The following is a 13,986-nucleotide window of genomic DNA, read 5'->3' as shown; positions in this document are numbered from 1 at the left end:
TGGTGGGATAATTTAGGAAGTCAGACATGGTAATGCATGACTTTAATACCAGAACTGGAGAGGCAGAAGAAGGCAGCTCTCTGAAGTCCAAGGGCACCCTGGCTTACAAATCAATCCAGGCCAGCCAGAGATATATATCAAGGTCTGGACTCAGTAAACAGACAAACAAATAAAAAGCTTGGGGCCACTCAGAAGCTGTTAAAATTTAACATATATGGTTAAAATAAAATTTAATCGTATCATGACATACACCTTTAATCTTGACAACTGGGAGGCAGAGGTAGATGAATCCCTGAGTTCAAGGCTAGCCAGGTCTATAAGTCAGTTTCAGGTCAATCAGAATTATATGGTGAGACCCTGTATCAAAGAACCTTGCTAAGAGCTAGTTAATATTGCTTCTTTCCATGTAAAGTTTAACAGCCTAGATATGAAAATTCTACAAAACATGCTACTTCAAGTACAAAAACTATAAAAAGTATTTTAAGTTGAAAGAACAGGAAACTTGATTTACTTACGAAAGTGCAGCTCTAGCCAAGTCATGTGGCATTAGGTCTTTATACCTGGGGAAAGAAAACATAATTTAAACCAAAAGCCTAGAGTTTCAATAGAACTTAAAAAAATCAAATGCATACAGATTGTCTAACTTATGCTGACAATGCAGCTAATCTTACTCCCAAGTCAGTCTATCAGTTCATATGAAGAAATAGTGTGACTTTGCTATCTGTCATCTTAAAAAGTCTGACAAGCCCTAAACCTCTACAGAACTTGCTGTCTGACAAAATAGACATCCCCTCTTTTTTTTTTTTTTTTGGTATCATTTAGTGTTGTGTGTATTTGTATACTTGGGGAAGTCAAGGGACAACGTGTACAAGTCCCAGCTTTCCAGGGACTGTACTTATGTCACAAGTTGGGTAGCAAGCACCTTTACCCATTGAGCTGTCTCACTACATCTTTCATGCCTTGCATTTTAAAAATTCACTTATTTTTGTTTTATCTGCATTGATGTTTTGCCTGCATGGATGTCTGTATGAGGGTGTTGGATCCCCTGGAATTGGAGTGCAGGGTTGGGAATTGCACCCAGCTCCTCTGGAAGAACATCCAGTGCTGCTGAGTCCTGCTGAGCCATCTCTTCAGTCCCTATGCCTTGCCTCTAAAAGGTAATATATCTTCAAGATCTCAAATCGTCCATATGAATACGAAAAGAAAGGCCTCATTTTTTTTCAAACTGGAGGCTAATATTCCCCAGTAAGTTTTTAATGTTAGTGACTGCCTGTACAAAGAACAAATTTTTTTTTTTAAGATTTATTTATTTATTATATGTAAGTACACTGTAGCTGTCTTCAGACACTCCAGAAGAGGGAGTGTCAGATCTTGTTACAGATGGTTGTGAACCACCATGTGGTTGCTGGGATTTGAACTTTGGACCTTCGGAAGAGCAGTCGGGTGCTCTTACCCACTGAGCCATCTCACCAGCCCCAAAGAACAAATATTTAAAAACTAACAATATAAACAGAACAGAACAAATTACTTCCTTAAAAGAGCCCATTACCAGCTTTTGTGTAGACTGAATCTTACTTAGAGGATAGAAAAGCCTGAAAAACCAGCTGTTTGATTCTGAGGAATTTTCAGGGTAGTCCAAAATACTTGGGGTTGAACTATGGCAGGCATTTGGACCAGCTGTGTCAGCCACAAGCCTGATTTTCAGAAGACCAAAGCAGCATCATTTTCAGCACTCAAACTGTGTCTACAGAAACCATGTTCCAGAAAAGAAAAGAAAAGAAAAGAAAAGAAAAGAAGAGAAGAGAAAAGAAAAGGAGAGAAAAGAAAAGGAGAGAAAAGAAAAGAAAAAAGAAAGGGAAGGGAAGGGAATAAAGAAAAGACCTATTGGAAAGATGGTATCTGGACCTACACTGGACTCTCAACTAGAGCTATTTCATTCAGGCTAATGCCATGGCAAGCTAGTTTATAAAAGAAATAGAACATCTTGCCACGGGGTTGGAGGAATGGCTCAGTGGTTAAGAGCACTGTCTGCTCTTCCAGAGGTCCGGAGTTCAATTCCCAGCAACCATATGGTGGCTCACAACCTTATCTGTAATGGGATCTGATGCCCTCTCCTGGGGTGTCTGAAGACAGCTACAGTGCACTCACATACAGAACATCTTGCCATAATATACCACTGATTTGACTTGTTCTATCTATACTGTTTTTATACAGGTGCTCGCCATATGGTCTCCCATTAATTATATTATTCCCTACAAAGACTACTTCACACAGTACCAGAAAAGAAACAAACAACTAACATGATCATTTTATACTTACGAAGTGCCTGACAGCAGAAATGGAATGCGGACCCCTTCCACCACCACAATATTCTTCATATTGGGTTTTGCTAAAGTCTTCTTTGACTTGGTCTGGACAGCTTTAAGATTAAGTTCAAAGAACTATTAATTAAATATATATAAAATCAGGAATAGGGCCAGGCGTGGTGGTGCACACCTTTAATCCCAGCACAGGAGGCAGAGGCAGGCAGATTTCTGAGTTCGAGGACAACCTGATCTACAAAGTGAGTTCTAGGACAGCCAGGGCTATACAGAGAAACCCTGTCTCGAAAAACAACAACAACAAAACAAACAAACAAAAAAATCAGGGATGGGGGGTAGCTCAAAGAATGGAACACTTGTCTAGATACATTTTTCTATGCTTGCTCTCACAGCCTCCTCAGAAAAGAGTTGCCCTGTTTATAGTCCCTGCCAATGAGGTCTAAATCCAAGGCACAAACTGATCAGATTAAGAGGGGGTATGCCAGGCCCACCAACAAACCAACAAAGTAGTTGACCAGTGTATATCAGCACTGTTTTTTCCTACAACAAAATACCAGAGGCTGAGAACTGGAATCTAAACTAATTATATGGTATGAACTGAGATCCTAGGAAAGGTGCACTTGGCTTTGTTATAACAAAGCTAAACAACAGCAAAAAGGCAGAAAAAAAAAAAAAAAAAAAGCTAAGTGCAGAAGAAGATAAGTATGTAAGGTGGTTTCATTTTAAAACAACCACTCTCAAGAGTTGATGCCTCACATCAACGACCTAATTACTTCTCTTTGGGGTTTATTATTCCTCTTCTTCCTCTTCCTCCTTCTTTTTAAGCAGAGGGTACTACTTCATATACAATGTGGCTCAGGTTGGCTTCAGTCAAATATTCTACCAGACACAGTTCATGAGAAGACAGAAAACTGCAATAAATCCTGTAATCATTTGCCCACATTTCTTCAAACAGCCATGTCAAGCAGTAATACTCAAGAGAGTTAAGAGAGATTATATAGTTATAACATTAATCGTACCCTAAAACCTGCTTGGCACAGGCACATGCGACGTCCCTACCCTAAATCAGGTGTTCACATTCTTTGCTTATCAGGTGCCTTTTTATGCCACTATCATCAGCAACATTAACACAAAACTATTTATAGAATACTGTTTGACATTGGGGCCACAAAGAAGGCTTAAGTCTCATAACTTTCAGAGCTTACAACATAGTTAGGAAGAAAAATAGCCAAAAAAAAAATGGCTATGAAAAACAGTTAGTCAAATGCCTGAAAAATGTCTTCTCTGGTGCCATCAGAATAACCTTCTGCTACTTGGCAAGGGTCAGGTCTACGTGTGTGACTGTGCAAAGCAAAAGCCCGAGTGAACATTTAAATTAGGGGAAAGGTGATGGAGGTAAAAAGGAATAATTCTTTATTATTCTTTGTAGAATCAATAGAAATTATATTCTGCTTAGAATTTAGAGTCTATATAGGAAACTATTTTTCTAGTTGAGATCTCTAGACTACTATAGGAAAATAATACCACCATGAACATACTGACTTTAGTTTACTAAGAGCTTTTTGGGTTGATGCTGCTGTTGCTGTTGCTGCTGTGGTGACAGTGGGTTGAACACACTGTGCCAGGCAAGTACTCTATGACTGACCTGTAACTTCAGTCCCAAATCTGTTGTGATTTTTGTTCTTCTTTTTCCTAGTACAGGGTGTGGCCCAGGGCCTTGAACATGCTAGGTGGGAGCTCTACCACTGAACTATATATTCCCAGGGCTTAAAGAACTTAGGAGATATGGTCATGCCTATTAAGGTTGGCAATCACATTTACTCTTTTAGAGAAGGAAACTAAAACATAGAGAGGTCATTCCAAGGCCCTACAGCCAAAAAGATGCAGAGCTGAATCAGAGTACAAGTCCTGATCTATATGGTACTTTTTCGATGGAGCCATTGTATAAGCTATATATCATATAATTATATATCATAATTATATGTTTATATATTACATATAAGAACATATACAATAAGTCCAAAATCAGAAACAGGTCACTATAAAGCCCAGGCAAGATTTAAAAAAAGAAAAAAAAAAAGCTGACAACCTGTCAGGAAAATTTTCACCAATCAGTGAAGATACGTATGTAAAAAACATGTTTTTTACAGTGAAGAAGCCTAATTCATTGGGTTTACTGAGGCCCTACATAGTCCCATCAAATGAATGAATTTCCCTATTCTTTCATAAGTATGACGGTTAAAATCTTCCTTTATTTCCTAGTTCACCTTTCACCTTGATTTCAGAAACAGGTCCTCATGTATATGTGGTAATAAGATATTTACTAGAGAAGCCTACCACTAATTACAAATTGTAAAAGTTCATGCGGGCTCCACAATCGTTTCAAGATAGTCTATAAGCTACTTTTTGCAGGACTGACAGCCAGGGGCTACATAAACTGACCCAGCAAAGCTTATGGGCCCTGTATGACTCTGTTAAGCCCTCAAACCCAGGGAGAAGCTATCTATTAACATCTTAAGCCCAAGGTACTATTACTGCTTGACTACACATACTTTTATCTTAAGGTAATGATGATAATCATGTTGAACATAAAAGGGGAGGAATTATCAAATTAGGTTGGGTTTTACTGAGAATTTACAAATACAGAATTCTAATATTTAATGCAGAAATATTTATCTTAAAGTTACTGTACCTGGGGCAGAGTGCAGTTGGGAAGAACAGCTCAGAGGTCTTATAGCTGAAAACAAATAAAGGGTATATCATTTAATATCTATACACAATGCTTATAAATCTAATCTTAAAAAAAGAAAGGAGCGGGGCAGTGGTGGCGCACGCCTTTAATCCCAGCACTTGGGATGCAGAGGCAGGCAGATTTCTGAGTTCGAGGCCAGCCTGGTCTACAGAGTGAGTTCCAGGACAGCCAGGGCTACACAGAGAAACCCTGTCTCAAAAAACCAAAAAAAGAAAACCAAAACAAAAAAAAAAAAAAAAAAAAAAAAGAAGAAAAACTTGAACTTACAAGATCTGAGAGCCCATTTTGATGTAGTTGACAAGTTTCTAAAAGTGGAAGTCAAGATGGTAGTCATTCTGAAATCTATAAAGAACAGAACAAAGTATGTCTTGAGTTACCTCAGCAATCTGTAATGTACACAGTCTATGACCTCTGGTGAATTTATCCACAGCCACCATAAAATACCGTTATCAACTATTCTTTTCTAGTAATATTATAATAAGTACATTGGCATAGCTTCCCCATTGTGCAAACAACTATTCTAATCCTTAACCATCTATTCCTCACAATGAACAATATTATATCCTTTCCAAGCGATAGTGAAGTAAGACAGAGAGATTGACTTATCAAAGACCCACAACGAGTAAGTGGCAGAGCTTGTATCTGAACCCAGGCAGAATAGCTCTGGGTTGTGCCCTTCTCATTCAACACAAAGCAGCAAAGACACCACATAGTATGTCCATGAAGTCACCATTGTTATCCTCCTGATTTTGAAGGTTGTGTCCTGAATATGTAGAAGGCGTTATGGAATGCTGGTTTTTGAATGAGATACATACTAAAATATTCAGCAATACTGAAATAGAATCAAGTCAGCTACTTATTTTCAACTACTTCTATAAACACTTTTCGTTTTTTAAATATGTATGAGTGTTTTTCCTGTTTGTCTGTACACTACCTGTGTACACTGCCCAGAGTCCAGAAGAGGGAGTCAGGTCTGTATTTATAGCAGGTTGTTAGCTACCATAAAGGTGCTGGGAATCAAACCTGGAACTTGCAGAATAGGCAATGCTCTTAACACTCAGCCATTTCTCCTGGTCCCCTAGAAAACTTTCTGTAGTACCATACTTCCAACTTTTTCTAACCATAATATTATATCAAAATATCTCTTAAATTAGAAATTTGTAATATTTCAAATTAATAACTTAGGGAAAAAAAGATTAAAGTCCTAACAGTGAGTTCTTACAAATGAGTATGAAAAAAACAGCAAATAAATGGACACGAATATGAATAGATGGCTTACAGGAAAGGAAATACAAAGGGCTCTTATACATATAAGAAAAGGAGGCTGGGGGGATGGCTTAGTCAGTAAAGTGCCTACCACACAACGAAAAGGAATTTAGTTCAGATCCCCAGAAGCCATATGAAAAGCCATAAAAAGCAGCAAACTCCTATAACCCTAACCCTTGGAGCAAGGCAGAGATCAGAGGTTCCTTGAAGCTTGCTGGCCTGAGTCAATAAAGTTCATGTTCAGAGGCCCTGTCTCAAAAAGTAACGGTGGGAAGAGATAGAGGAAAGACAGCCGATGTTAACCCGCATGTCCACAAACACATACCACAGAACACCCCCGCCCCCCCTCCCACGCAGTGAGGAGGGGCTTTCTTCAACTCCAATCATAAGATGATTCAGATTAAAACCATAGAGATATAATTTTCTGTTAAACTAGCAAAAGGCCAAAGGTTTGATCTATACTGCGTGGGCAACTATGTACAAATACTAATTGCACCAAGCATGTGAATTGGTACAAACTCTATGATCAGTAATATGGAATTACCTTTCAACACTATATGTTCACCTAACTTTTGATCTAATAATTCCACTTCCATGAACCTATATGACAAGTATTATGCACATGATCTGTATTGTCACTGTAATAGAAAAAGCTTAGAAGAACGGCAAATAGGGAATTGGTTAAGTCATGCTATAACAACCAGTGAAATGCTGTATTGTATAGCCATAAAAGATAAGAAAATAGGAGCTGGAGAGATAGCTCAAAGGTTAAGAATACTTGCTGCTTTTCCAGAGAACCTAGGTTTGATTCCCAACACCCATATGGCACTTCCAACAGTCTGTAATTCCAATCCAGGACACCTAACACTCTCTCCTGTCCTCTGCAGGGACCAGGCATATAGTGTTGCATAGACAAGCATGTAGGCAAAACACCATATGCATAAAAATAAGGGTGTGTATGTGTGTGTGTGTACTGCATGCTATCATCCATTAAAGGAGGAAAAAAATGTGCATATTTCCTTGAATCATAATAAAATACTCGTTGAAGTACAATGTTAAAAACTGTTAGTCAGGGCATGGTGGCACATGTCTTTAATCCTGACACTCAAGAAGCAGAGGCAGGGGCTGGCAAGATGGCTCAGCGGGTAAGAGCACTGACTACTCTTCCGAAGGTCCTGAGTTCAAATCCCAGCAACCACATGGTGGCTCACAACCACCTGTAATGAGATCTGGCGTCCTCTTCTGGTGTTTCTGAAGACAGCTTCAGTGTACTTGCTTATAATAAAAAACTTTGGGCTGGAGTGAGTCAGGGACTGAGAAAGTAGGGCCGACTGGAGCGAGCAGAGGTCCTAAATTCAATTCCCAACAACCACATGAAGGCTCACAACCATTTGTACAGCTACAGTGTACTCATATACATAAAGTAAACAAATCTTTAAAAAAAAAAAAAAAGAAGCAGAGACAGATTATTATAAGTTCAAGGGCATTCTGGTCTACAAAGCGAGTTCCAAGTCAGCTAGTGCTACAAAAAAGAAAGGAAGGAAGGTAGGTAGGTTGGCTGGCTGGCTGTTATGGTGGAGCTGAAGAGATGGCTCATTTGTTGAGAATACTTGTTGCTCTTTCAGAGGACCTGGGTTCGGTTACCAAAACCTATGTGGTGGCTCACAATTATCCATAACTACAGTTCTAGGAGATCTGACCCCCTCTTCTGACCCCCATGGGCACCAGGCACACATGTGGAACACTTACATACATGCAGGCAAAACATACAAATAAAAATATTGTTAGGGGCTAATGAGATGGCTCAGTGGTCAAAGGTGCTTGCTACCAAGCATGAGGACCTGAGTTTGAGCCTCAGGACTGGTAATAGAAGTAGAGAACCATCTCCTACAGGGAGCAGAGGAAGCTCTGAGTGAGTAAAGTCTTCAAATGAATGTATATTTTAGACATAGGTATAGCCATGCTAAGGACTCCAATGCCTTAGCCCGGTAAGAGTAGCAAAGCCTTCCCCGGGAAAGCTCAGAGGCATGACAAAGCTTTTCTTGGGGCAGGGGTGAGGAGGGGGTCCAAGTGTAACAGAGTGACCAGTGTGTACAAAACTAGCAGCCGTAGGTTCCCTTCCTCCTGTATGTTTATAGCCTAAGACTCTTTACCTACAGATGGATACCTCCCACTCAGACAAGCTAACTACCCTCCACCCCGTGCTGTACATAACAGAGACGATGAGGTTCCAAGTTCTAGTGGCAGTGGATGTCACTTCAGAGTATGTACGCACAATTTGACCCAAGCTTTTCTGTACACATCTGTCACCTCTTCAGTGTTTGTCCCTTTTTCATTCCCTCACTGCCCCCAGACAGGGTCCCAAGTCACAAGCTGCAAATAGGTTCCAGGACCACAGCAAACCCCTACAAGACATCCTCTGACCTCTACATGAGTGGCATGAGCCTTCCTCCCAAATAAATGTTAATAAAAATAATAATTGTTAGCTAGGGGGTGGTGTGCATGTACCACTGTGCCCAAATGGAGGTCACTGGACAACCTGTGGAAATTAAGAGCGCTCCTTCTACCAAGGGCTTCCATGATCAAAGTCAGGCCTTCTGGCTTGGTGGTAGGCATTTTTACCAATGCAGCCACCTCACTGACCTAATTTCTTAATTTTAAAAAATATACTTAAAAAGTAAGTAAGAAAAACTTACGATTTACGAATAATGGCTGTAGTGGCCAGCCTCCAAGCTGACCTCAGTATCTCTCTCTTGGTTTTGTAGTCTGGTGTGATTACCTCCCACACTGTACTGCTCTTTGTCAGAAGTGATGGCACTGCTTCGGAAATCAAACTATGAGAAATAATATTGCTGCTTCTATCTTAGTCTCTCAGATCACTACAAGGAACGCCAGCAGGCGAGCAGAGATGCCTGTCTGGATAGGTCTGTATACGGATGCTTCCTGCCAACAGCCATGTGACTGAGCTTGGAAGCTGATCCTCTGGTGTAGGAAACCCTTCAGATGACCACAGCCTGCCCGGCATGCTGATGACAAGCCCCTAAGGAACCCCAGTCAGAACAACCCAGAAAAGTAGCCCCAGATTCTTAACCCTCGGAAAGTGTATGACAGCTTACAAGCACATCTAAAGATATTACAATCTATAATATATGTAAGTACAGAATTTAAAGTAAATGAAGAAACGATGGCTTGACCAATAAATTTGCTGGGAAATTACTAACCACTTGGAAAAATAAGATTCATAGTTCATACTACAAGTTAAAAAATGCCATGTAAATAAAAATCTTAAAACATTAAAAAATATAAAAATACCAGAGTGGACCAAGATAGCACGTTCCTTTAATCCCAGTCCTGGGAGGCAGAGCCAGGCAGACCTCTATGATTTTGAGGTCAGCCTGATCTACACAGTAAGTTCTAACACAGCCAGAGCTACAGTGAGACTCTGTCTCAAAACAAACAAAAAATCAGAAACCATCTTTGTTTGTCTCTGTGTGTGTGCATATGTGTACAAGGAAGTAGAGGTTATAGGTCAATCACTTCTTCACCTTAGTTTTTGAGATAAGGTCTCTCATGAAACCTGGAATTTGTCAATAAATTGGCTAGTCTGGCTGAATAAAAATCCCTAGATCTCTTCTCTCTACTAGTGCTGGGATTACAATCCCAAAAAGCTACACACCAACTTTCTGTAAGACCCAGCTTCTGGGGACTCAGTTCTCATGCTTGCACAGCAAACACTTTACCTACCTAAGCTACCACCAACACCAGAGATTATCTCTTTATGAGCTTAGTTAGATGAGGAGGATCTAGAAGCCATAAACTAAGAGTTAACAGAACTGATTAATAAAACATTTTAAACATACACACAACAAAAAAATACTAAAATTGAGTTCAAAAGCAAAGAATTCATTTAGAGGTGCCTGGCAGTGGTGGCGCACACCAGCTCTCAGTAGACAGAGGCAGGTGGATCTCTATGAGTTCAAGGCCAGCCTAAGTCTACAGAGTAAATTCCAGGATAGCCAGGGGTACACAGAGAAACCCTGTCTTGAAAAACAAACAAAAATAAATTTAGAGAAAATTACCTGTAACATATAAAGCAAAAAGGAGTTAATATAATCCACAAAGAGCTTGTCTCAAGTTCAAAGGGGACAATCTGTGCCGGAATCTCTTATTTTGCTCTGGCACGCATTTCTCCACTATTAGTTGTCAGTGAGGGTTACACGGATGGAATCCAGGCCAACTCCAGCATTTAACCAATCAGAGTTCATTGCTGCAGAGATTAAAGGTTCACGTGACCAAGGCCTACAACCACCTTGGCTTGACCATGGGTACAGATGTAGGGATGATGCAGTCAAGTCCAGTATTCAAGGTTTAGAGTTCCACAGTTCTAAAACACGAATCTTTCCTTTCACAAACATTAACAATACTACCAAGAACAAAGCTGGCAGTAAAAGAAGACAGTACTAAAAGTTTTATGAAAAAATAAAATAAAAACAATAGCCCTGGTCAGATTCTATCTGAAACCCACCCCCATTGATGGTGCGGAAGTTAATAAATCCCTAATCTACTTGAATTTTCTATGATTTGCAACTAACAGGTTCCTGCCTGATATGCAGATCAGAAGCAAAAATGAGGAAATTAGTAGCTCTCATAAGCAATTAGATCCCCAGGGCTTAGAGTACAGCTCAGTGGCAGGGCATTTTTCCATCATGTACCCTGAGTTTGATCCCCAGAATCAATCAAACTAAAATATCCACACTAACAAAAAAATCTTTAAATACTTCTATTTACATGTTACTTGGAGGCAAGGTCTGGCTCTGAACCCTAGGCTGGCCTAAAACTCATCATCTTCCTGGGTTACTTAGTCCTCTAGGTGCCTGTGCTACCCATCAAACTACAAACAGTCGGGGTTTTCTTATTTTAGACAGGGCTTAAGTGTGGCAGCCTTGGTTAGGCTGGTACTTACTATTTAACCCAGGATGGCCTTGAACCTATGGCCTATCATTCTGCGTGCTAGGATTACAGACCTGGCTCCAGATTGTGAATTCTGAATCTTAAATTTCCTCTAATTGGTTTCTATAGGAATACTTGAAATGCTCATTATAGAACTATTTATAGTTGGGACTAACATAAATGCAGATCAGTAGAAATAGTTGATCTGTATCATAAATATATCTTGAATATTCAGGAGTTTGGGAGAAAATAAAACAAGATATGCATGTTTATACTGACATCCATAATGCATATTAAATAAAAATGCAAAAACTAAAGGCTTACTACAAGACTGTACACCAGGTGATACACACTAGGCAGCACATACCATAATGGTACACGCCTTTAATCTAAGCACTTAAGAGGCAGAGGCAGGCAGATCTCTATAAGTGTGGGACCAGCCTGAATTAGCCAGTTCTAGGACAGCCAGAGGGACATAATACAGAGACCCAGACTAAAAAAGCCGAAACAAAAACAAAACAAATAAAAAACTATACTACTGTATTGGAAGGCTGGCCTTTGTTGTCATTTACAAAGCTTCAGAAATACAGAAATTTTAACAGAAAAGTATTCAAAACATGTCAATACTTGGGTAGTTTAGGCTTAGGTAGCACAGAGGCACATGGGAAGACAAAAGAGAAAGAAGGGTAGGTGAAGAATATAAAAGCAAGATGGGGTGACTTGACAGTTACTACAACATCAAAGAACAGACTCCAAGTGCAAATCAGAGCCTCCCTCACTGCAGCTGTAGGACCCGAAGCAAGTTGCTTAACGTTTCTGTTTCTGGCCCTTTAGTAAAATGTACACAGTTTTAGAGTTGTTGAGATAATTAAATAGACACCTAAATACAGGTATGTTGCCTTTTATCTAGAAAGGTTTATTTATGTGTTTTCTATTATTAGTGGGTGAAGATATAAATATACTTAGTTCTCCTCTAAGCCTTTGCACTAACGTGCTAATTATCAAACAACAACAAAAAAACCTTTGTACTTGATAGATCTCATAATTTCACCGAGAATGCAGGAAACCAAAAAAAAAAAAAAAAAAAAAAAAGGCACTTTAAATCAAGCATTAGCAAAATATAACCCAAAACCCTCAATAAAAGTGTTTTTCTTTCACATGATTTCTTGTTTTTTGGGGTCGTTCCCCCTCCCTCCACCCCCCACCCCCCAATTTTGAAGGGCTAACTGTGAAGCCAGGGCCCATATGAACAAGATCTCTACCAGCTCTGGTTTTTACACCTTCAAAGAGTTGCAACGTGTATGTGTGTGAATGGTTCCGTTTTTGTCAGTTCCATCTCTAGTTTAGGAAAAATGATAAAAAGCTGCAGGCAACACAAAACAAGTATGTAACAGAGCACAGGGTGGGCTCACAAAACAAACTATTTTCTGTGTGGCTCTTTACAAAAAAAGGATATGAAATAGGTGTAGTGGAAGGCGTGGTATGGGAAAAGGGTTCCTTTTTTGCAATTTACTCCGAAGTGGTCATTTAGTACCAGCTTAAAGTGTTCTTGGTGGTGGAAGACTTAGTTTGACTAGAGCTTTAAAACAGGACGCTCCTTTCTTTCTAGAATCATTTTAGCCATTTCTTTCCTGTGTGGCAGAATAATCAATTAACTAGCAAGTGCCACTTCTGTTTGAATCCTGGCTTGCCACAGAGAAGGTATTATAATCTTTCTGAGCCTGTCAAGTCACCGAAAGTGCAAATGAAACGTGGGGTTTGTGCGTATTAAACAAAATGGTGCACACACCGGAAGCTGACTTTACTTTCTTTTGAAAACAATCAGTTTATTTCAGGGCTCATCTTTCCAGCACCAAAACAAACAACTCACACCCTGGCGCCCAGAAGAGCTGAACTCTCAATTAAAAGTAGACTTAGGTTCTAGACTAATTCTACCACCTGTGGCGCAGTCTCAGTCACTAGCTACGGCTACTTCACAGAAAAAAGAGTGAGGGGTGGCAGGTTTGCCCAGATGTTTGCTGGGTTAGAAAATGTCCGTGAACCCTGGATCACCAAGCAGACTGGAGGACTGTCTTGGCTGCTTTCACCCCCGAGACCCGCACTTAACGACGCGTTCTCAATCTCTACAGCCGCCAGACTGCCTAGACAGGTCAACAACAGGGGAAACGACACCGCTCTGACACAGCCCAGCGTTTCACACACACGCAATCCATTCGTAAACCTGAAGTGACAAATGCAGACAGAAGACACCGCTGCCGCGAGCTACGCGAGAACGCGACCACCGCCCGCCCTGAGGCGGTTCGCACTGGAGGCCTGGACCAGCCTGTCCCGCTCTTGGGACTTCGACCCTCACAGCAAAGGGAAGCGGCCGCGGGCATCGACGAGAAGAGTCGGGAGCAAAGTGGCACCTGCCTGTGGGGAAATCAGAAGAAAACCGAGAAGCGCGCTGCCGCACCTTAGAGTCCGCGAAAACTGCCGCTGCCAACAAGGTCAAGTCCAGACTGACAAACGTCCGCCCACGCCGAGGGGCGGCTCCCGCTCCGCAAGGACCCCCTCTCGCCCCGCCCGCCATCACCGCGGCATTTACGGGCTGCCCGCTGAACGCCTGAGCAGAAAGTCAGACACTCCGCCCTCTCCTCGGAGGTCCTTAGTCTCACCTTCAGAGAAATCATCCTTTCGGCTCGCTTAGTTGAGAGC

General features: G+C 40.8%; 1 protein-coding gene across 4 annotated transcripts in view; it reads right to left on the bottom strand.

The window, feature by feature from the left end:
• The window catches only part of Hadhb (hydroxyacyl-CoA dehydrogenase trifunctional multienzyme complex subunit beta), a 29,341-nt gene extending 15,510 nt beyond the window's left edge, over positions 1-13,831 (bottom strand). The window contains exons 1-6 of one of the 4 annotated variants that reach the window (XM_017320829.2): positions 10,419-13,488; positions 9,036-9,156; positions 5,341-5,415; positions 5,014-5,058; positions 2,320-2,419; positions 516-560 (exon numbers count right to left, since the gene is read on the bottom strand). In XM_017320829.2, the coding sequence (XP_017176318.1) occupies positions 516-560; positions 2,320-2,419; positions 5,014-5,058; positions 5,341-5,407 (257 nt within the window). In that variant the 5' untranslated portion in view covers positions 5,408-5,415; positions 9,036-9,156; positions 10,419-13,488. Of the gene's footprint in view, positions 1-515; positions 561-2,319; positions 2,420-5,013; positions 5,059-5,340; positions 5,416-9,035; positions 9,157-10,418; positions 13,489-13,697 lie in introns of those variants that run through there. The other 3 variants (NM_001289798.1, NM_001289799.1, NM_145558.2) reach the window with 3 other exon arrangements.
• Positions 13,832-13,986: the final 155 nt, after the last annotated feature.

Source organism: Mus musculus, chromosome 5 (assembly GCF_000001635.26).
Source record: "Mus musculus strain C57BL/6J chromosome 5, GRCm38.p6 C57BL/6J".
Classification (NCBI taxonomy): domain Eukaryota; kingdom Metazoa; phylum Chordata; class Mammalia; order Rodentia; family Muridae; genus Mus; species Mus musculus.
This window is presented reverse-complemented; position numbering and strand designations above follow the sequence as displayed.